General features: G+C 39.9%; 2 protein-coding genes across 2 annotated transcripts in view; one reads left to right on the top strand and one right to left on the bottom strand.

Moving 5' to 3' along the window:
• The first annotated feature begins 3,772 nt into the window (after positions 1-3,772).
• Positions 3,773-4,336, top strand: LOC104605161 (B3 domain-containing protein At5g26805-like). The gene has a single exon (XM_010269797.2). The coding sequence runs from the start codon at positions 3,773-3,775 to the stop codon at positions 4,271-4,273; it is 501 nt and encodes a 166-aa protein (XP_010268099.1). The 3' UTR covers positions 4,274-4,336.
• A 1,026-nt stretch (positions 4,337-5,362) lies between these two features.
• The window catches only part of LOC104605036 (uncharacterized), an 83,049-nt gene continuing 65,791 nt past the window's right edge, over positions 5,363-22,620 (bottom strand). The window contains exons 11-16 of the mRNA XM_010269630.3: positions 9,891-10,010; positions 8,565-8,790; positions 7,567-7,626; positions 7,318-7,491; positions 7,104-7,213; positions 5,363-5,603 (exon numbers count right to left, since the gene is read on the bottom strand). Of these exons, the coding sequence (XP_010267932.1) occupies positions 5,438-5,603; positions 7,104-7,213; positions 7,318-7,491; positions 7,567-7,626; positions 8,565-8,790; positions 9,891-10,010 (856 nt within the window). The 3' untranslated portion in view covers positions 5,363-5,437. The remainder of the gene's footprint in view (positions 5,604-7,103; positions 7,214-7,317; positions 7,492-7,566; positions 7,627-8,564; positions 8,791-9,890; positions 10,011-22,620) is intronic.

The raw sequence follows: 22,620 nt of genomic DNA, 5'->3' as shown, positions 1-22,620 counted from the left end.
ATCAAGTATTTAATTTTTTCCCTTCAAATACCCTTTATGCTTTAGTACTTTTGCAGATGCAAACAATATGGAAATCCAAAATATTTTTGCCTTTTTTGCCAATAGAAAATCAAATCTATAATGAAATAAAAGAACCTCTTTTGGATGATAATATCTGTACTTAGGAATGCTGATTAGCTCAAAGAAGCAAGTCCAAATTTACAAAATGCATACTTGTATTCTCAAATTTGTACATAGGTACATGGATCTTTTATTTAATGACCACATTAAGGCTTCAACCCATGTTCTCATGCTTGACAATCTGGGATTTTACCAGAACTTCAAAAATCTTTTATATACGTCTTTTCCTCTAGTAAAATATTTAATTTACTAATTTGTTTTCTTGCAAAAATAAACTAGAAGGTGCTAGCAAAAACCAAGGGCTGATATGTTTTCTTGTATTGCTAAGCTGCTGATTTGAAAGAAATCACTGTAAAAGAAAATCAAAGAGATAAATATACAAATAAGACTAAGGGCTGTGAATCCCACCAGTTTATAAATGGGGGAACACCAAGCATAACCATGTAACCAAAATTGCAAACACCATCAAGAACCGTCAAGTTTCATAAATTGTAAATTGTTGATACATTGAGAAACAAACGCTATGTTTCAGATCACGCCTTGTGGATGGGCAGAAGTCAGATCCGCTGCATGCAAATCATATCTCTGTAACCTACAAAGCTTGACCTCTTGTTTAGAAGCTGATAGGCTAGCTCTACAGTATGGGTGGTAGGTTACCATTTTGTGCCATGTCCATTGTTAAATCAAGTGTGCTACCATTTTGTGCTTTATGGCAAACATAGACATATAATCTGATTCCTTTGTACTCCAACAATTCAATGTCAAATGTCTAAAGTTACACGACTGCTTTCTTTTAGAATTTCCACTCAAGAACAGCATGCCCTTTCACTAAAATAGTGCACTACCACCAAAAAAAAAAGATGATTTCAGACATGGATGTAAGGAACCTGAAAATAAAGGAGATTAGTATGTTGTTCTATCGCCGAAGAATCCTTGAAAAGGAAACGCATTCTGAAGGAATCCCACAACTTAACCATAGAATCCACACACAAGAAAAATATCTTTTCCATCCCCAAGTCTTCCCCAGTTCCAATACTTCACCCAATTTGGTCCTACTTAAAAGCTGCACTACATTGGGTGCTCTATGCAGAAACAGGACTGGATAGTTCATCTAATCAATTCCTAGATATAACTTTCTCAAGAAACTCAGTTGCATTTTGACAGTTTTTCTATAGGGAACAAATACCTGCCCAGAAACGAACCTTACATAGGAAATAGAAAAGAGAATAATATTTGCTCTATATAGGCCCAGTGATGAGGCAAACTTGACAAATTTGGAGCCAATGGCCCTTCAGTTTGTGGAGTTCATTTCAGGTCCTCAATCTAGTTTGTCAATCAATAACAAACAGTAAGGACTCCTAGAAAAAGAAAATTAAAATTACACAATCTGGAACTGTTACAGATCTGGTTTTGGAAAAAAAAAAAAAACACTAGCGTTTGTTTAATAATCTCAACATCCAAGTTTTGACATGTACACTGAAAATATATTAAAACTTCGAAATAATCACTAACTACATAACCAAATTTAAAGTGCCCACATAAGAAGAATAATTCCGAACAGCTTAATTTCTGGTATGCGCTATATCAAGTTCTCTCTTTAAATCCTGACGTCATAAGAACAGCAAACACTAAAAAGTAAAATTAAAAAAAAAAAAAAAAAGAGAATGAGAAACAGAGGCTTTAAGGCTACAGAGGACTGCAGAGGTAGTAGAAGTAAAGTTTTTAAAACCGACCGGACAGGGAACCGTTCTGGGGACCAGTTATTGGGTCAAACGGTCTGACCATCTGATTTAAAAAGTAAAATTAAAAAAAAAAAGAGAATGAGAAACAGAGGCTTTAAGGCTACAGAGGACTGCAGAGGTAGTAGAAGTAAAGTTTTTAAAACCGACCGGACAGGGAACCGTTCTGGGGACCAGTTATTGGGTCAAACGGTCTGACCATCTGATTTAAAAAGTAAAATTAAAAAAAAAAAGAGAATGAGAAACAGAGGCTTTAAGGCTACAGAGGACTGCAGAGGTAGTAGAAGTAAAGTTTTTAAAACCGACCGGACAGGGAACCGTTCTGGGGACCAGTTATTGGGTCAAACGGTCTGACCATCTGATTTTTGGTCCGTTCTGACTTAAAAAAATAAAAATAAAAAATGACCAAAAACTGTTGTCCGTATTGATGGTTCAACCACCCAGGTCAGTGGGTCACTGACCAAATCAATCATTTTTGGTCAAAAGCGGTTTTAAGGTGAAACGGAACCGGTTACCTGACTGGTTCCTGATTTTTCCAGTCTGAACATCCAGTTCGATCCGTTTTTGAAAACCATGAGAAGAACTCACCTCTTCAGCTGCCAGAAGAACTCTGAAAAGGGAAAAAGTTCTTTGCTTCTGTACTTAGCTTCCTAAGCTTTCCTTAATATGCTGCGAGAGAGAGAAACCCTCCTTGGCCTTCCATGTTCTGAGGCGCTGAAACTGAAATTGCCGGAGAGAAATTATAGGTGTAATGTGAGCGGTGCTGGGCCGGCACGGCATAGTTTTGCTGTGTTGCTTGCACTGTAGTGGCTGTGCTGGCAAGGCCATCGCAGGCTTAGGCCCATGGCGACCTGTGGGCCTTAAACCCCTAGCCCAGCACGGCCCACATTGTGCTGGTTTAGTTTAGAGTTTAGACCAATAAGAGAAACTATAAATGCTGCCAGAGAGAGAAGGGCCATCAAAGAAAGAGAGTGATTGTTTCTCAAAGGCAAGGTTTTAAAAACTGGACCGGACATGTAACCGTTTTGGCTACTGGTTTTTGGGTCAACTGTCTAGTTCGAACGAATGACCCGTTTTGATTAAAAAGTAAAAATTTAAAATAAAATAATTAAATAAAAAATGACCAAAAACCATTATTCAGGTTGACGGTTTGATTGCCTGGGTCAACGGGTCGCTGACCAAATCAATGGTTTTTGATTCAGGACCGATTTTAGGGTGAAACAAAACCGATTGCCTGACTGGTTTCTGGGTCAACCAGTCCGGTTTTCAAAACCATGCCCAAAGGGACCCTCTCTGATATGCCACTGGAGAGAGAGAGAGAAGGGGGTGGGAGATCCTAGACTGTTTAGACTTCCATTGATTGAGTGGACGATTGAATGCTTTGAGTCTTTGGATTTTATCCGATTCGGTCCGCTTAAGTACTGGACGATAAAACTTTTGACTGGTCCAATCCAATGTAACACACTTTGGACCGTCTAAACCGATTTAATTGGTTATGGTTCGGATGGGGTCTAATCCGAATTCGATCTATTGACAATCCTTGATGGTTTGGACCATCACATTAGAAAATGAGCCTTCAAAAAATTGGATGTTTCTGGATTGTAGGTGGTATACCTTAGCATAAAATCTTCTCTTTTTATTCATTTTCTCTTCTTATCTTGGAGGGAATCCTAAAATTTTAATACATGTATCACAAATTTCCTTGTTAAGGGCTTTTATTACCATCCGTGATGAGGGGGGAAATAGTGTCAGGCTTCAAAAATTGGAAAGTAGGATCCAAACAAGATATCAGTGAATCATTAAGGCTGTATGGTAACCCTTTGTAATGCAGAGTTATAGACTACTGGCATTACAAATTATTTACTCTCTCTCTTTCTCTCTCCATTGTTCAATCACTATTGTTCATGGCCAACATGAAGAAGACGGTTTTCAACCATTTCCTACAGAGCAAGGAGGAAGAGGAAAAAGAGAAGAAGAGTGGCGCCCCTCGTAGTCTCCATGCCGAATGGATGGTGATAAGAGATGAGCCTCCACAGCTCTTGGATCTTTATCCGTGGGAGATAAAGAAAGTACTCACAGAAAGCGATGTTGGACGGTTCAATGGGCTGGATTTGGACTATGATCATGTCTGCGATCATATCCTCCCTCATTGGGACCGTCAAGTAGTCTGCAGTGTGATCAACCGTGGAGAGCAAGTTCCAATTGTTGTAAGGGATCTAGACACTTGCACAAAGCACAATTTGTACTTAAGGAAGTGGGCGAATGATACTACCTTCACAATCCATAACTACTGGACCAAAGAATTCGTGGAACGTAGGGGTCTCAAAGAGGGGGAATTGATTGGGATGTACTGGGATCCCAGATCCTCTTCCTTGTGCTTCTCTGTATTGAATCGCACTAGTAATAGTAGTTGATCCTGATGTCTCCTGCACCATGAAATTGGATTTAGTCTTCACAGACCTTTGCAGCCGTGCATTGGGAATATGTCCCTATGAATAAAAACATGATTATGGAGATATTCTTAGTGCACAGCTGCAAAAGGCTGCAAAGATGGTTTTGTGAGGACTAAATTCAAATTCATCTCCGACTTGGTAACCTAGTTTTTCATTTCTCGTTTTTTATTCTTTTCTTTTTCTTTTTCTTATGGTGAGCACGGTTTTCCATTTAGTTGATTTATTTGTATGGCTCATTGAACAAATTATCATTTACCAGCAATCTTTCTCTCTCTCTCTAAAGGCCAATTGATAATGGCTAAAGTGACCGAATTGAATGTGTGTGTGTGCGTGTGTCATTTTGTTCAGCCTCTTCAACTGCTATCAAAAGGCACCAATTCATGTGCTTCTCCCCAAACAAAAAGAAAATTTAAAAAAACAAAAAGGAATCCCAACCCAACTGGGGACAGAAGTAGAGGATCATAACTAACCTAAGACTTGACTTTCTTGCTTCCCCCAAAAGGATATATAAAAGATAAGTAACCACAAGCATCTCTCCAACTTGATTTTAAGCCTAATATTTCTGGGTTCACATGAGGTAGACCACGTTTAATGAGCACTTGAAAATTTTTTTGACACCTCTCTCTTAAAATACCCTCACTCCACCCTTAAAAAATAATAATACCCACCCTTGACAGTTGTCAAAATATTTATCAAGTGTTCATTAACGTGCTTACTTTGATGTGCCTACTAGATCCAGTCCCAATATATCTGCAACATGGAATTCATCCCATGGTGAATGCCACTTCTGATTTCCTAGAAACACCCAACAATTCAAAATATATCTTTCAAATCCATGGTTCAAGGTATCAATTCTCTAGCTCCATTTGCATATCAAGAGTTTCGGTAGATCGAAACATTCGACGTTTTTTATTTGACTTTCTGAGAGGCCATTTATTTGACATCCCAACTCCTACACCAGGGATGTCTATTATTAGCATCAAACCCAGCCCAAACCAAAGCAAAATGGGTACAAAGTAACAAACTGATCATAGACAGCAGAAGACAAGATACAAAATCTTTCAACTTTTTCTTTTTTTTGTAAAGCAAAATTCTGTGTAATTTTGACAGTGTTCTAATTGTAGATCAGCGAACAGGAGAAGAAAAGAAGATAACAATAAAATAAACAAAGAATCCAGCAATTAGGATTCCTCCGTAGATGAAGGCTTGATAAGACTGCACCGGAAACTTATATCCAATTTCACAACACTTCATTCTCTCTCTCTCAGTTGCCAAAACACGATCCACGTACCTGTTCAAAATATGCAGGCAACTTATCATAGAGAACAGAAAACAGCAGGGAAATACAACTGAATCTAAGTGGGAGGACATGGTTGCATGTAAAAGGCTCTTTCACAAGGGAAAAGATAATACGAAAGCATACTTTTGTGAATGCTACAGGATTTGCATAAATGAGCAATTATTTTCATGTAAAAACTTAGATTCGAGAATCAACCAATGTCATTAAGCAGCATCGTTTAAGGTGGGGCCTTGAGGGATCCCGGTGGTTATCACTTGACAGGTGTATTTATTTGGAAGGGCAGAGTTGGAATGTCATGTGATATGTTACTTTGCAGCATATTCTTAGGCCCCATTTGGTTCATGGGAATAGGGTTTTGGAATTGGAACCGGAATGTACGATTCTAATTGTTTGGTTGGGGAGGAACCGGAATCCCATTCCCATTCCTGGTGGAATGACATTCCCCATTTGAGGGAATGGCCATCCCCCCCCCCCCTAGATACCATTTCAGCTTATTACAATTCCGGTTCTGATTCACATTCCAATTCTGAGGGATTCCGGTTTCCACTGTGAATCAAATGCACCCTTAATTTCTTATTGAGCCATTTAGTAAGGATGCCGTATTCTTCGCATCGAACAATCAATACAAATCCTTTCTACTAATATCTTTGCATGGAAGAACCAGCAAGTGAACGTTGATCATTGTAGAATGTAGAGTCCAATGGTGTGACACCTAGCATGCAGGTTATGTGCTCATATTCAATCTATCATTATCCATCTCTACTATATTCGTCTTTTTCTGTGTCCTCCCTGCTCAAACTCTAATTCCAACAAAAATTTCCCTCCCCTGCCCACCCCCCCCCCCCAAAAAAAAAAAATTAATTAATTAATTAATTAAACAAAGAAAGAAAAAAATAAATGATAAACAAATTTCCCTGTACTTGTTTGTCCAAAATGCCCATATTCTCTAGTGGCATAATTGATTGTTGAAGAGGTGCCTCCCTCCCTCCCTCGGTCACAGGTTCATGTTCTTAATTATATGAACTGATTCCTTTTATGTTCTATTTATGTTCTAGGGGCCATTAGTTGGTGAAATGGCAAAATTTCAGGCAAGTAAGAGTGAAAATGCAGGTTTAGTCTGCAGGCAGTCACTTTGGACTCCGGATCTCCTGCTCACGAGAACTCTGCCCACACCTACCCACAATACACTACCCCCCGTGAATTGGGAACATCTTCCCCTGCAACTATGCAGAGGATGAGATGTTCTCCATGTGTGGCTGTGATAAACGTGGGCAGAGTTCTCATGGGCTGGAGATCCGGACTTGTCACTTTGTACACAAAAAGGCCAAAGGTTAGGACCATACCTAGTCCACTCCTCCCAAGACCCCAGATAGCTGGGACCAACATTGGATAATGGCCTTTTTTATTCTTTTCATGCTCTAGAAAGTAACATGACACACATTTTCTTTGTATTGGATTATTTCTGATAAGTTAAATAGAAGGATTACTTACTGCTGGGTAAATATAGAACTTTGGAGTATTTCTGAGCTGTTCGTGTGTGCATCCACTAACCGATGATCATATAACAGTGAAGAAAGATCCGCGAGTTGCTCCTCGAGACTCTGTTATACAAGTTTATCCAAGGGAACGTCTTATTATCTAAAAGAGTATTTATATCTTCAAAATGCTTTAACAATCTGTTGGATACACATTAAGAGTGACTTACATCCAAGTATTTCTCCAACCGTTCAACTAACTCATGTGGGAAAGGTTCAGGTAAGGTGGTGGTTTTCTTGTAAAACTTCCCCAGCCAAAGCTCGGTAGTTGACTTGTTCCTTTTGCCTTTTACTGGTTCTCCAAGTGGTGTTTTCAGATAGTCAGCAGCAAAAGCTTGGATGGCCTGTACTAATGAGAAGAGGATTGAGAAATTTCGAACTTTATGACACATAATGGTTGAATGTAAGATCACCCTTACCTCTGAAGTATCCCGAATTTTGTGAAGTGCAGAATCTACACGTGCATATATAGTGCTCCTCTGCCAACAAACGGGAAGAAAGGAATAAAAAAATCCTTTATTGAGTAATCATATTTAATGTTAACAGATTTCCACCCACAAGCAGTAGAAGCAATGAGAGGCACATATGTATCAATTATAATCACAGTAGAAGTGTAATAACTATACGTGGTTAAACAAGAATAAATGACAACCACAAGAACAAAATTAGGTCTCCATGAAGTTGAAACAAAACACCCAAAGAAAATGGTCTACCAACACCCGATGGAACAATGAACACCATATATTGGTGGGGTGGGGTGGGGTGGGGGGGGGGGTAAAACATACTCAAGCTGATCTCACTTTCATCTTTGGAGATCTAAAGAGGCCATTACCTAATATTGATCCCAGCTATCTGGGATTTTGAGATGGGTCGACTGGATACAGACCTAACCTTGGCACTTTATTTACAAAGTAACTGCTCTCAGACTTGAAACCATGTTATCGTCCTTGTCAGGATAAAATTTTACCATTATATCAAGCAATGACCCCTCCATTTCGGAGATCTCTTGGGCCAAAATAAACTTGTTACTATCTGATTACTGTAGTTTCATCCCTAAATCATTCACACTGTTCTCTTTCTTGAGTTAAAAATTGGTAAAATGTAGTTTTCAGGTACCTCCTACATGATACCAATCAACAGATAGGTCATAGCATTATTATTAGGCCCCACCCCTTACATTTGCAACAGCCACCATGCATGCAACTGGACTGCAAGTAGACCATCTTTATAGTCTAAGAGAGAGTTACTATAGATTTCCACTCACATGAAAGAGAAAGCCCAAAAGCATCCGTTTTATAGATGTCTAGTTTAAATTACATGCTTTATGAATAATTGAAATTTTGATGGAGCACCATAACTATTTGAAAACAGTTCACAAATACTATATAAAATGAGGCAAAAGTTATATTGACCTCACCAAGGCAACATCCTGAAGAATTTGACTGATTTGAGAAGTGTTGGAGAATGGTCCAAATGGATGACAACCTGTTGCCCAAAGCCAATTCAGAACTGGTCTTTCATGCACATATGAAGCCTTCTCATATGGTGCACTAAGTCCACCCACAGCAGAAACCAGGCCTGCCAATATGTGGCGTTGTGCTTGTGATGGAAAAGCATATCTTCTCTCTGTTTCTGAAACATAACTGAGCAAGAAAAAAAATAAGCAAGATAAAATGTAACAATAACAATGATCCTAGACTTCTATGTTTTCTAACAGTAGTAAATGATGATAAACATTGACATTTTCTTAAATGAAATGCAAAATTGCTAATGAGAAAAAAAAAAGATTAAACAAAAGCGACCATGTATACATATGGAATCTGGAAATATCCTCTTTAGTGAGGAAATGTGCCTCTTGAGCTGGGTAGTTCTAGATCTGCAAGTATGGATGGACAAACTACAGTATCCATGATATCTAAAATATACTACAATATTCTCCATTATCCACTATCCTGCAACTTTATTTTCAATGCAAGCAAGGGAGACATGGAAATTGTTCGGTACAAAAGTGTCCAGTTCAGCAAGTCCAAAAAACTAGAATTCAGGGACTTCAGTGCTATATCTTAGTTTTAAATTACACTTTCTAGAAGTATATCATTTATGTAATATAAACATAAATGATGAGATAATAGTTGAAAAGGAAAAAAAATCTAGATGCATTAATCAGTGCAAATAACACTAAGAAAACAAAGATTGATTATATTAAAACTATCAAGTATATAAATTTATCATTCATATCCAAAATTTACCCTAAGCATTTGAGGTTCTTTAGTCATATTATTTTTACCAAAACAAAGAGTCAGATATTATGAATGTGACAGAAATTCCCTCAAGTGTAATGTCAGTGTCCACATGTGCACACAATGGATATGGTATGTCCATGCAAATAGCCGAACAGATGTGTGTACTTGGATGCATTATACACAATGACATCCTGTTTGTCATTATGCTTTGTTAAGTACACTAGACGAATAATGAGATTGCTTTTAATGTTCTAAAAATCTGTGCATATAAAATATATAACCAATTTTTATTCTAAACTAATTGTATAAACAAGTTGGGCTCCTGAAAAGACAACTTCTGAACCAGGGGGAAATTCCAGAGCAAAGTATAGATGAGTTAAACAAATTCCTACGAAGAGAAGAGGGCCAACAGAACAAAAATATATATAATGCATCAATAATGCCTATGAAGAGAAGAGGGCCAACAAAGTGAAGATATTTATAATGCATCAGTAACTTACCTCAGAGGTATCTTTTCACTTTGATGCTCAAGAACAACAACAACATCCTTACTTGTCCATACAAGGCTTTCATCTTCCATCATAAGGCCCACATCAACATCAGCCAATGATAGCACAAAGCTGGAAAGGATGTAAAATGAACATGGATACATAGATACGGATCTAATGGTTTATTCTTTAAGTAGAATAATGAAAATGGTAATTTAGATAACAACTTAGTCACCCATTTTCCTAGGGGGAAAAAGACAACTTAAAGTTCCACAACAGATTACAAGATATTTATGTTGTTACTGATAAAAAAAGGTACTGATATTTATAGGGACATAAAACTACCATCTGCAAGGCAAAATACATTATTTAAACAATGAAAAAATAACTAAAATAACTGAAACTTTTCACCAAAACCCAAAATCCATCTTCTGCATTCTTATTTATGGATAATACATTTAGAACTCCAAGCTCTTACTTCTGATTTGATTCAAATAGAATCTAATTCTAGATGGATTAGAATTCAAAAAAGTTGGAGGAATTATTCCAAAGGTTATTGTTAGAGTCGGCTGTAGAAGGGTACTATAGGCTTTTTACATTAAGCTATATGTTAAATGTAATTATGAGTAGATCTTAAGTTAGCTGATGTGTCTCTCACTTAAGTGAGGGCATAAGAGTAATTCTGTTTTGTTTAGAAATATATAAATAAAGTCTGACCAACTAGAGAAGGGACTTTTTTTTCTCTAGTTTGACAAGAACAGTTTCTTGTCGAAGCTTTATTATTATCTGAAATCGTACGGACACTACATCTGAATTTTCTCATGGTATCAGAGCCACAATAGCTAGTTCAGATCAATCTCCTTTTCTCCTTCTATTCAGCGCATTCTCTTCTAGGGTTTTGCAGAATTTTTATTGATAGCTAGGAGTTTCTCAGAAAGAAAAAAAAGGACTGATCGTTTTCTTCTGGGGGTTTTCATGCCTCCTATGAGTGAAATTGTTGTGGTTTTGTGTGGTTGGTAGAAAACCCTCTACTCGGCAGTTCGAAGAGGGCTGGTTTCAGGTGTGAGGATGATGACAGTGCAGATTTGGTGAAACAGTTACATGATTGCTGAACCCAATTGTGAGAGTAGCAGTGAGAAACAAATTGTGATATGTTGCAGAACCAAATTTCCTGTTCGTGAGGTGTATTGTGAGGGTTTATGATGCTGAAAGTGGAAGACAGCAGTGGCATTGTTGCTAAAAGTGGTGAACTACTGTGAGTGTTGTTGCTGAAACCTAGGATAATAGATACCCTAGTAGTAATCAGTCGGTGGTGTGTAGTGGGGTGACTAATTAGTGAAGTAGAGTGACAAACTAGTGGAAGAAGTTCTTCCCCTTTTCCTTGTGCAGTCATGGGAGACAGCAGTGAATGCAAGTCCAGTGTAATGGTCCCTTCTGATTATTTGAATGTGCAGATGACATCTATAAAACTGAATGGTGAGAATTATGTGCCTTGGGCTAAATCTGTTGAAGTTTTTCTGAAAGCTAAGAAGAAAGTGAAGCATGTGAGGGAAGATAAACCCCCAACTGATTCTTAGGGATATGATGAGTGGGAGCAAGAGGATGCTCAAATTATGACATGACTATGGAACAGTATGGAACCCAAAACCAGTGTGAACTTCATGTTTTTAGATACAGCCAAGGAGGTCTGGGATCATGCAAGGAAGCTTTATTCTAGACAAGACAACACTACTAGGGTTTACCAACTGTACCAAGAGTATTTCAATTTGCAACAAGGGAATCAGAGTCTTGAAGACTATTATGCAAGTATGAGAAATCTGCAAAATGAGTTGAATGTGTATCACCCTCTTACACCTGATGTCAAAATTCAGCATCAACAGAGAGAGTAGTTGGATGTGACCAGAATTTTAGTAGGGTTGAAGTCTAAATATGAACCGGTAAGGGCACAGATACTAGGTGGATCTGATCTTCCTTCTCTTGAAGAAGTATTTGCTCATCTCCGGAGGATCTCGGTTGGACCCACGGAGAACTCAACTATATTAGTCAGGTCTGCATTTGCGGTAACGAGAGGGGGAGGCTGTGGAGGTAGAGGAGGAGCTCGAGAAGGTCAATCTGGCCGTGGTAGTGATGGTGGACCCATGTATGGTCATAGTGGTAGTGGCATGTACAGTCGTGGTGGTGATCATGTTGGAGGTCGAGACTTAGGGGGAGCCCGTGGTAAAGGACGTAGTAATGGTCAGAGTAGGTGTACACATTGTGGTATGGAGGGACATACTATCAACTTCTGCTATGACCTACATGGCCCACCTTCAACCTGGGCAAATCTTGCATCTGTAACTGGTGGTGGTTCGAGACAAGGGCTCTCTTTGAACCCTTGTCTCCAGATACCCTCTACATCTATAGATGCTTCGAGAAAGGAGATTTTGAGTGTTCCACAGGATGAGTATGAGCGGTTCATTCAGGGTACGTCTCAACAGAACACGGCTACCCTTGTACACTTAGGTATGGCTTGTTTGGCATCCAAACCCTCCCATTGGATTATAGATTTTGGAGCCTCTGATCATATGACTAGGACTCCAGGTGTGTTTTCATCCCTTTCTCCGTCCTCCACATCACAATCTGTTACTCTTGCCAATGGTTCTACATCTTCCATATGTGGTATTGGTAATGTTGACACAGACTCGTTATCCCTATCCTTAGTTTTATATGTTCCCAAGTTTCCCTTTAACCTATGTCTGTAAGTAAATTGACTAAGTCACCTAATTGCTCTATCACTTTTTACCCTTCTTCTTATGTGTTTCAAGATCTCAAGACGGGGATGAAGATTGGTGGAGGGCATGAAGTTGGTGGACTGTATTACCTTGATGGAGGTGGTTCGACAACAGCCCTTCAAACATTTCTTTTTCCACTTTAGTGGCATTGGAAACTTGGTCATCCGTCTCTTAAAGCTCTTCAATTACTTGTTCTGTCGTTGAGTCGTCTTTCTACTTTGAATTGTGAGTCATGTCAGTTTGGGAAACATCATCGTGTTCCCTTTAGTCCTAGAGTTGATAGTCGTATGTCGAGTCCTTTTTCTTTAGTCCATTCGGACATCTGGGGTCCAAACAGAATAGTGTCTTATAATGGTTACAAGTACTTTGTAATTTTTGTTGATGATTATTCAAGGATGGCATGGCTTTACCTTATGAAAGGAGTGAATTGTTTTCTATCTTCCAAAAAATTTATGCTGAGATTCACAATCAATTTGGTGTACACATTAAAATTTTTTGTTCTGATAATGGTCGAGAGTATTTTTCACACCATTTCAAGAATATTTGGAACAACATGGCATTATCCATCAAACCTCGTGTACCTAGACCCCTCAACAAAATGGTGTGGCTGAGAGAAAGAACCGTCACCTTTTGGAAACTGCTTGGTCCCTCTTACATCATATGAATGTTCCCAAACACTTTTGGAGTGACGTTGTGCTTACATCTTGCTTCCTTATAAACCGCATACCCATGTCTCTATCCTTGAAGGTCAATTCTCCATTTTGTCTCCTTTTCCTCTTACTCCCAGAGTTTTTGGGTGTGTGTGTGTTTTGTTCATAATCTTGGGCTTGGAATGGACAAGTTAGATGCTTGATCCACTAAGTGTATCTTCCTTGGCTATTCCAGGACTCAAAAAGAGTATAAGAATTATAATCTCAGTTCCTAGCGTTCTTTTGTGTGTCCTGATGTTACATTCTTTGAGTCTATTCCTTTTTTCTCTGGGTCGAGTGTTTCTTCTCTTCCATCACTATCACCTCCTCTCCCAGTTCCTGTTGAGAACCCCATTCCTCTTGTCCTAGTTGTGACCAAGCCTTTGCCTCTAGTGCAACTTCCTTCTTAACGACCACCCATCCGGCAAGTGTATATGCATCGTCAGGTATCAGCTCTTCCTCCAACTTCGTCACTGTCGACAGATCCGGCAGTTGTTCCCACCCCAGCCCTACCCTTTGTTTCTGACCTTGATCTTCCCATTGCTTTATAGAAAGGTAAACGCAGTTGCACTCTTTACCCCATTTCCAATTATGTTTCTGTTTCTCACCTTTCAGCTTCCCATCGCCATTTTGTTTGTATGTTATCCTTTGCCTCTGTTCCAAATGATGTCTAGGAAGCTCTCACTTCTCTAGGGTGGTGCCAAGCAATGGAGGAAGAACTTTCAGCCCTAACTCGTACTCATACGTGGGACCTCACCATTCTTCCACCTAGTAAGCATGTTGTAGGCTGTAAGTGGCTATACACTGTTAAGTATTTGCCTGATGGGAGTGTTGAACGGTTGAAAGCTCGGTTAGTTGCCAAAGGTTATTCACAGTTGTATGGTATCGATTACATAGATACCTTTTCCCATGTTGCCAAAATTGGTTTTGTTCGTGTTTTGATCTCTCTTACCGCTATGTATGATTGATTTCAACTTGACATCAAGAACTACTTACATGGTGATCTCCTTGAGGAAGTGTACATGGAGCAACCACCAGGATTTGTTGCTCAAGGGGAGGGTGATAAGGTATGTGGACTTAAGAAGGCTATTTATGGGCTCAAACAATCCCCCTATGCATGGTTTGGTAGATTCAGTGAAGTGGTGAAGAAGTTTGGCATGAAACAGTGTCAGGTTGACCATTTTGTATTCATCTATGAGTCCAGTGCTGGGAAGATCCTATTAGTGGTATATGTAGATGATATTGTTATCACTGGCAGTGATAAACTAGGGATTGACAGGTTGAAGACTTACTTGCATGATCACTTCCAGACAAAGGATCTTGGCAAATTAAGATACTTCCTAGGGATCGAAGTAGCGAGGTCCAAGAATGGTATTAATCTATGCCAGAGGAAATATGTCCTTGATTTGCTAGAGGAAACAGGGCTGTTAGGGGCCTGACCAACTGAAACACCCATGTAACTGAATGTTAAGTTGAGTAGTGATGCAGGTGAGGAGTTTGAAGATTCTGGAAGGCATAGAAGGTTGGTAGGTAAGCTTAATTACCTAACAATCACTCGACCTGATATCTCATTTGCAGTTAGTGTGGTGAGTTAGTTTATGCAAAACCCTCGAATTCCACATTGGTAGGCAGTTCTAAGAATTGTGCAGTACTTGAAGGGAACTCTAGGTCGTGGTTTGTTATATAAGAGTGGAGGAAGTCCACTACAGGGTATTGCACTTTTCTTGGTGGCAACTTGATGACATGGAAGAGTAAGAAGCAGCCAGTGGTAGCAAGAAGTAGTGCAGAGACTGAACATAGAGCCATGGGACACACAACATGTGAGCTAGTGTGGTTGAAGCATCTCCTAGAGGAAATGGGGTACTCGATTGACACTCCTATGAAGCTATATTGTGATAATCAAGCTGCAGTTCATATCTCCTCTAATCCAATATTTCATGAAAGAACGAAGCATGTAGAAGTTGATTGCCATTTTGTACATGAGAAGGTGCTCAATGGAGTGATAAGTACAACATATGTGAACACAGGAAATCAATGGGCAGACCTGTTTACCAAAGGGTTGAGTCGGGGAAGAGTGGACTACATATGTAACAAGCTGGGACTATATGACATATACTCACCAGCTTGAGGGGAGTGTTAGAGTCGGCTGTAGAAGGGTAGTATAGGCTTTTTACATTAAGTTATATGTTAAATGTAATTATGAGTAGATCTTAAGTTAGCTGATGTGTCTCTCACTTAAGTGAGGACATAAGAATAATTCTGTCTTGTTTAGAAATATATAAATAAAGTCTGGCCGACTTGAGAAGGGACTTTTTTTCTCTCTAGTTCGACAAGAACAGTTCTCTTCTTCTTCTTCTACATCTGAATTTTATCAGTTATCAAGTGAAGAATATACCAAGATTTCAAACTTAAGAGGATTTGGTGGGTATACTATGAATAGAAATTTTAGGTGTTTTCAATAGCACTAAGTTTTTTAATACTAAAGATGCTTAAAGGATGAAGGGAAAGGCATTAGGACCTGATGGTATATAGAAGCTTGGAAATCCATAGGAGAAGTGGCTATAATAGAAGACCAAGCTGTCTAACAAGATAATAAAGAAACTAATGGAATGCTTTGCCCTTAAGGTAAAATTGGGACTTTATCCCCCATATGTGTTTCTTTGTAAATATATAACTTTCTTTGTAAATGTAATGATAGGGAAACCTATGACCTGTCTCATGTGCTTATGTTACAGGGATTCAGAACCACTTTTTTGCTCTCCCCAATGCAGCTCCCCCTTTGAACATCCAAAAATTATTCACCTGTTTTTTCTCACCCAGAAACTGAAATCTCGTTCCTCCACAAGGAGTAATAAAGTTCAACTTTAAAGGATATTAATTCAAGGAATCTGGGGCCATCAGGAATAGGGTTTTTTCAAGGGAATTCCTTTAGAGCGGAGATCAACACCTTGTTATAAGGCTTATATCTTATGACAACCATGGGCTTTCAACATGTGGAGACAGGGGAACTTAGATATAGTTATTGACTGGCTAACTGGCTCATGGATGGAAGTGAGGGACCTTAGCACTTCAAAATTACGCTAAAGAGGCTATTGCTTTGGGATTTAGACTTTAGAGTGAACAGCTCATTTGGGTGCATAAATCAGAAAATTCTTTGGACAGCTTAGCTAGAGGAAGGTGGAGAGAGCAAAATTGTTTTTGGGTGCTTTAATACCAGAATTAGTTACAATAGGTGCTTCAGGATAGCTGATGTATTTTTTCCTTCTTTTCTTTTTGATAGGTAATAAAATCTCTTTATTTCTTTCTTTTATGGTTGAACGATAATTTCATTAATCAAGAGGAAAAAGGAGTACAATCAGCCTAAGAAAAGGCACAAGATGCTACCTCCCCTTTAAGGATGATTACAGTTTTCAAAGCTAACCAGATTACAGTTTACAAAGTAGCCCAATACAAAGAAACCCGAGAAACCCCTTGTTTAGCAATAGAATCAGCCAAGCATTTGCCGATCTACCAACCCACTGAAATCTGACTGTCATATCTTTGTAAGCCAGTTAACATTTTTAAGAAGATTCCTATAGCCCCAAATAATAGTATCTGGATCCGAAAACGACCCCATTACCACCTTAGAGTCTCTCTCAATTATCAAACTCTCCACTCCAAATTTGTTAGCAATCTTTACTCCTTGTACAGCAGTTAGTATCTCAGCCCTTGTAGAGTCTCTAACTCCCACTGGACCTGAAAATATGGAGAGAATGTTGCTGTCCTTATCTCTCAAGATCCCTCCTATACCCAAAAGTCCTGGGTTACCTTGACTACTCCCATCAAAGTTCAGCTTTACAACACCCTCCAGAGGGGCTGTCAACCTTGCTTGAATTCTATTTTTCCTGAAAGATGTGGAAGCCACTGCTGCCCAACTCCTCCGAAGATCATCGTGGGAATAATTCTCAAAAAGGGTTGACGTTTAAAGCCAAAGAATTGCCCTTGTCATAATACACTCCTTGACTTCAGAAAGACTCCTTTCCTTTTCTTGGAATATTCTGGCAATCCTTTCTTCCCAGATAATCTCTTTATTGTTTGCTAAAAAGAATAATATATTACACTAATGCAAGGACCCAAATATATAGTCCGGAATTTCTTCAGGATGGCTGATGTATTTTTGATCATTGGATCTGTTAAGATGTGTCGAATATGGGTAGTTTAGTCTTCTTCTGTTTATTAAATAACTTGCTTATGTGGCTGTGTTATTAGAGTTACACTGCCCCACACTTAAGTAAGGGCATTTCTGTCTTTGTAAACATGATTAGAAGCTAATATAGATTAAGGGGGTCGACTGAATGGGTTAACCATCAGATTTTCGACTGACCCCTCTTCTTCTCTTCCTCTTCTTCTTCTTCTTCTTCTTCTTCTTCTTCTTCTTCTCCTCTTCCTGTTCGGACTACTGTAGCAGCAGTCGAAATATGGTATCAGAGCAAGGTTCCTGATCTAAGTCAGTTGGTAAAGCACCTCAGTGTTGTTCGTGACTCTTCACTTTCGTTTCTGGTCAGTCGATGGAGAGGACTGGTTCGCCCTAGGTCAGAAACATTACAGCTTGTCTCTCTGCTGCGCATAACTCTCTTCAACAAGGAAAGTAACTTCAGCAGTGAATGGTTGATTGATATTCTCAAAGGAAGGTCGGTTCTCTCTTCTTCTAGTGTTACTTATATTTCTGGGTAGAAACCCTACAAGAAGCTGTTAGTATTGAGTAGAACCTAGAGAACTAGGTTCATTGTTGCCCTAGGTAGGGCTGTGTGTGCAGTAGCCGAATGGTGTAGGGCTGCTGTGAGTTGTTGAGTGGCTGTGTGTGCAGTAGCCGAATGGTGTAGGGCTGCTGTAAGTTGTTGAATAGCTGTGTGTGCAGTAGCCGAATGGTGTTAGGGCTGCTGTAAGTGGCTGAGTGGTGTAAGGTAGAATGCAGTGAACTTGCCGAACTCCTTGTGGTTGTGTAATGCCCTCTTAAGTGTGTTAAACAAGTCTGAACTGGGTGCAGCAGATTTGGCTGTGTTGTGGTGCTTGAGTGGTTGTAAGAGGGCCTCTACTTGTGATTAATGAATGGTAAACTGATTCTTATGTGGGACGTAAGTGTGTGAAGTCAGCAGTAGTGTGAATAAGAACAAGTGTGTGCTTCCACTGTGGTGTTTAGAGACTGCAATAGGTGCTGAAATATCAAACTGTGAACAACATCAATCAGCTTGTAGCTGAGAAGTAAAGTTAGAGACAACTGTGAAAGAGTACAATGGCAGCAATAGGAGATGGCTACAATGATCAGAAACCTAGTGTAGTAATTTCCTCCGACTACCTAGGGGTACAAATGACCTCAATTAAGCTAAATGGAGAGAACTATGTTCCATGGGCTAAATCAGTGGAAGTTTTTCTCAAGGCAAAGAAGAAAGTAAAGCATGTAAGAGATGAGAAGCCACCGGTTGACTCTCCAGGGTTTGATGATTGGGAACAAGAAGATGCTCAAATCATGACTTGGCTGTGGAATAGTATGGAACCCAAAATCAGTGCCAACTTCATGTTCCTTGATACGGCTAAGGATATATGGGAGCATGCTAAGAAGCTATATTCTGGACAAGACAACACAACAAGAGTATATCAGCTGTATCAAGAGTACTTTGATCTACAACAAGGAACCAAAACACTAGAAGAGTACTATGCCTGCATGAAGAATATAAGGAATGAACTCAATGTCTATCATCCCCTTACTTCAGATATTCAAGTTCAGCAACAACAAAAGGAGCAACTTGATGTTACAAGATTTTTAGTGGGGCTGAAGTCAGAATATGAACCAATTAGAGCTCAAATATTGGGGGGCTCTACTCTTCCATCACTTGAGGAAGTATTCTCAAGACTTCGTAGAATTTCTTTGGGCCAGACAGAGAACCCCACACAGTATGATAGATCAGCACTTGTGACAGCTAGAGGTGGTGGACATAGTACAAGAGGGGGAGGTCATTCCAGAGGGGGCCGTGGCAATTCCATGATTGGTCGGGGTGGCCGTGATTTAGGGGGAGGCCGTGGTAGAGAAAAAATAACTCTACAAGGAAATGTACTCATTGTGGTAGGGATGGACACACAATGAATTTCTGTTATGACCTACATGGCCCTCCCTCTAAATGGGCTAATCATGCTGTAGCAGGCGAGGTTGCTATTAGTGATAGTAAATTGGCAGACCGAACACCTCCCACATCTACATCTACTTCTGGGAGGGAGATGGTGAGTGTTCCGCGTGATGAGTATGAACGGTTCCTTCAAACTACTTCACAGCATACCACTGCCACATATGCCCAATCAGGTATTGCTTGCATGTCATCTAAAACTCCTTCCTGGATTATTGACTCTGGAGCCTCAGATCATATGACCGGGACTCCAGGTGTGTTCTCTTCTCTTTCTGAAACCTCCACATCACAAACTGTTACACTTGCCAATGGGTCCTCATCTCCCATTTGTGGTGTTGGTAATGTTGACTTGGTTTCTGTCCCCTTATCATCTGTTTTATATGTACCTAAGTTTCCATTCAATCTTATGTCTGTTAGTAAAATAACCAAAGCTCTTAACTGTTCTGTTACCTTCTTTCCTTCCACTTATGTTTTTCAGGATCTCAAGACGGGGAAGAAGATTGGTGGGGGGCATGAAGCTGGTGGATTGTATTACCTTGACGGCGGTGGATCTTCAATTGCACTTCAGACCTCCCTTACTCCTCTACAATGGCATTGTCGACTGGGACATCCATCTCTCAAGGTTCTCAAGATGTTGGTTCCATCATTGAGTCAGTTGTCAGTTTTACAATGTGAGTCATGTCAGTTTGGTAAACACCGTCGTGTGTCCTTTAGTCCGAGAGTTGAGAGTCGCATGTTGAGTCATTTTTCTTTGGTTCATTCAGATGTTTGGGGTCCAATCAAAATTGAGTCTTACAATGGGTACAAGTATTTTGTCTCCTTTATTGATGATTGTTCAAGAATAACATGGATTTACTTAATGAAAGAAAGAAGTGAATTATTTTCCATTTTTCAAAAATTTCATGCTGAAATACGTACACAATTTGGTATTCCAATCAAAGTTCTCCGTTCAGATAATGGTCGTGAATATTTTCTTACTGCATTTCAACAGTATTTAGAACAGCATGGCATTATTCATCAGACATCATGTGCTTTCACCCCTCAACAAAATGGGGTGGCTGAACGGAAGAATCGTCATCTTCTTGAAATTGCTCGGTCTATGCTTCACCACATGAATGTTCCTAAACGGTTTTGGAGTGATGCTGTACTCACTGCATGTTTTCTCATTAATCGGATACCCTCTTTTATTCTTCATGGTCGGTCACCCTTCTCCATCTTGTTTCCCACTTTATCTCCGTTTCCATTAACTCCTCGTGTCTTTGGTTGTGTGTGCTTTGTTCATAATCTGAGTCCTGGAATAGACAAGCTAGATGCACGCTCAATTAAATGTGTCTTCCTTGGCTACTCTCGGACTCAAAAATGGTACAAGTGTTATAATCCCATTGCCCGAAAGTGCTATGTCTGCCCTGATGTCACCTTTTTTGAGTCTGTTCCCTTCTTCTCCCGTCCTGAAGCACCCTTGTCCTCACCCTTACCTCCTCTTCCTCTTCCTGTCAGTGATTCAGTTCCAGAGGCTGTTGTTGGAGTAGACTCATCTCCTCATCCAGTGCAGGTCACCACTGAATGACCACTGATCCGACAAGTGTATACACGTCGAACGACACCGGCCCCTCCTCCTACTTCTACCTCGTCTGCGGATCCTCTCATGGCTCCTATTGCTGAACCTTCAGATCTTGACCTACCCATTGCCTTACGGAAAGGTAAACGTAGTTCTACACTCCATCCCATTTCCAATTTTGTTTCATTATCTCGTCTTTCTACCTCACATCGCCAGTTTGTTTCACTTTTGTCTTCTATTTCCATACCTAACAATGTTCAAGAAGCTCTTAGTTCACCTGGATGGCGGCGGGCAATGGAGGAGGAACTTTCTGCTCTTCAACATACTCAAACGTGGGAACTCACTACTCTCCCACTTGGGAAGCATGCTGTGGGCTGTAAATGGGTGTATACTGTGAAATACTTGCCAGAAGGTAGTGTGGAGCGTCTGAAGGCCAGACTTGTTGCTAAAGGTTACTCACAGTTGTATGGTGTGGACTATATGGAGACATTCTCTCCGGTGGCTAAAATTGGTTCCGTTCGTGTTCTAATTTCCCTGGCAGTTATGTATGATTGGCCTCTCCTTCAACTTGACATAAAGAATGCCTTCCTTCATGGTGATCTAGAGGAGGAGGTATATATGGAGCAACCACCTGGGTTTGTTGCTCAGGGGGAGGGTGGTAAGGTGTGCAAGCTGAAGAAAGCAATTTATGGGTTGAAGCAATCTCCACGTGCTTGGTTTGGGAAGTTCAGTGAAGTGGTGAAGAGTTTTGGAATGAAGCAATGCCAGGTTGATCACTCCGTGTTCAGCTATGACTCAGAAGCTGGGAAGATTTTATTAGTGGTCTATGTGGATGATATTGTCATCACTGGTAGTGATAAATTGGGGATTGGCAAACTAAAGGCATTTCTGCAAAATCATTTTCAAACAAAGGACCTTGGAACATTAAAGTATTTCTTGGGAATTGAGGTTGCCAGGTCAAAACAAGGTGTGAATCTGTGTCAAAGGAAATATGTCCTTGATCTATTGGAAGAAACAGGACTGTTAGGTGCAAAACCGGCTGAGACCCCTATGGAACCAAATGTTAAGTTGAGCAGTGATACAGGAGAAGTATTTGAAGATCCTGGAAGGTATAGACGACTAGTGGGAAAGCTGAACTATCTGACTATCACGAGACCCGACATCTCTTTTGCAGTCAGTGTGGTGAGCCAATTCATGCAGAACCCTCGTATACCTCATTGGGATGCAGTCCTTAGAATTGTGAGGTATCTGAAAGGAGCTCCAGGCCGTGGGCTATTGTATAAACCAGGAGGAAAACTTGAAGTAGTTGGGTATACAGATGCAGACTGGGCAGGCTCAGTGAGTGACAGAAGATCTACTACAGGCTATTGCACATTTCTGGGAGGAAACCTTGTGACATGGAAGAGTAAAAAGCAGACGGTTGTAGCCAGAAGCAGTGCTGAAGCCGAATATAGGGCCATGGCTCACACTACCTGTGAATTAGTGTGGTTGAGGAATCTTCTACAAGAAATTGGGTTTCACATGGATAAACCTATGAAATTGTACTGTGACAACCAAGCTGCACTC

The sequence above is a fragment of the Nelumbo nucifera genome, chromosome 4, assembly GCF_055504915.1.
Source record: "Nelumbo nucifera cultivar China Antique chromosome 4, China Antique-T2T, whole genome shotgun sequence".
NCBI lineage: Eukaryota > Viridiplantae > Streptophyta > Magnoliopsida > Proteales > Nelumbonaceae > Nelumbo > Nelumbo nucifera.
This window is presented reverse-complemented; position numbering and strand designations above follow the sequence as displayed.

Bases quoted from the DNA above. Each gene is read 5' to 3' on its own strand.
- LOC104605161 (XM_010269797.2), top strand. From the start codon at position 3,773: ATGAAGAAGACGGTTTTCAACCATTTCCTACAGAGCAAGGAGGAAGAG.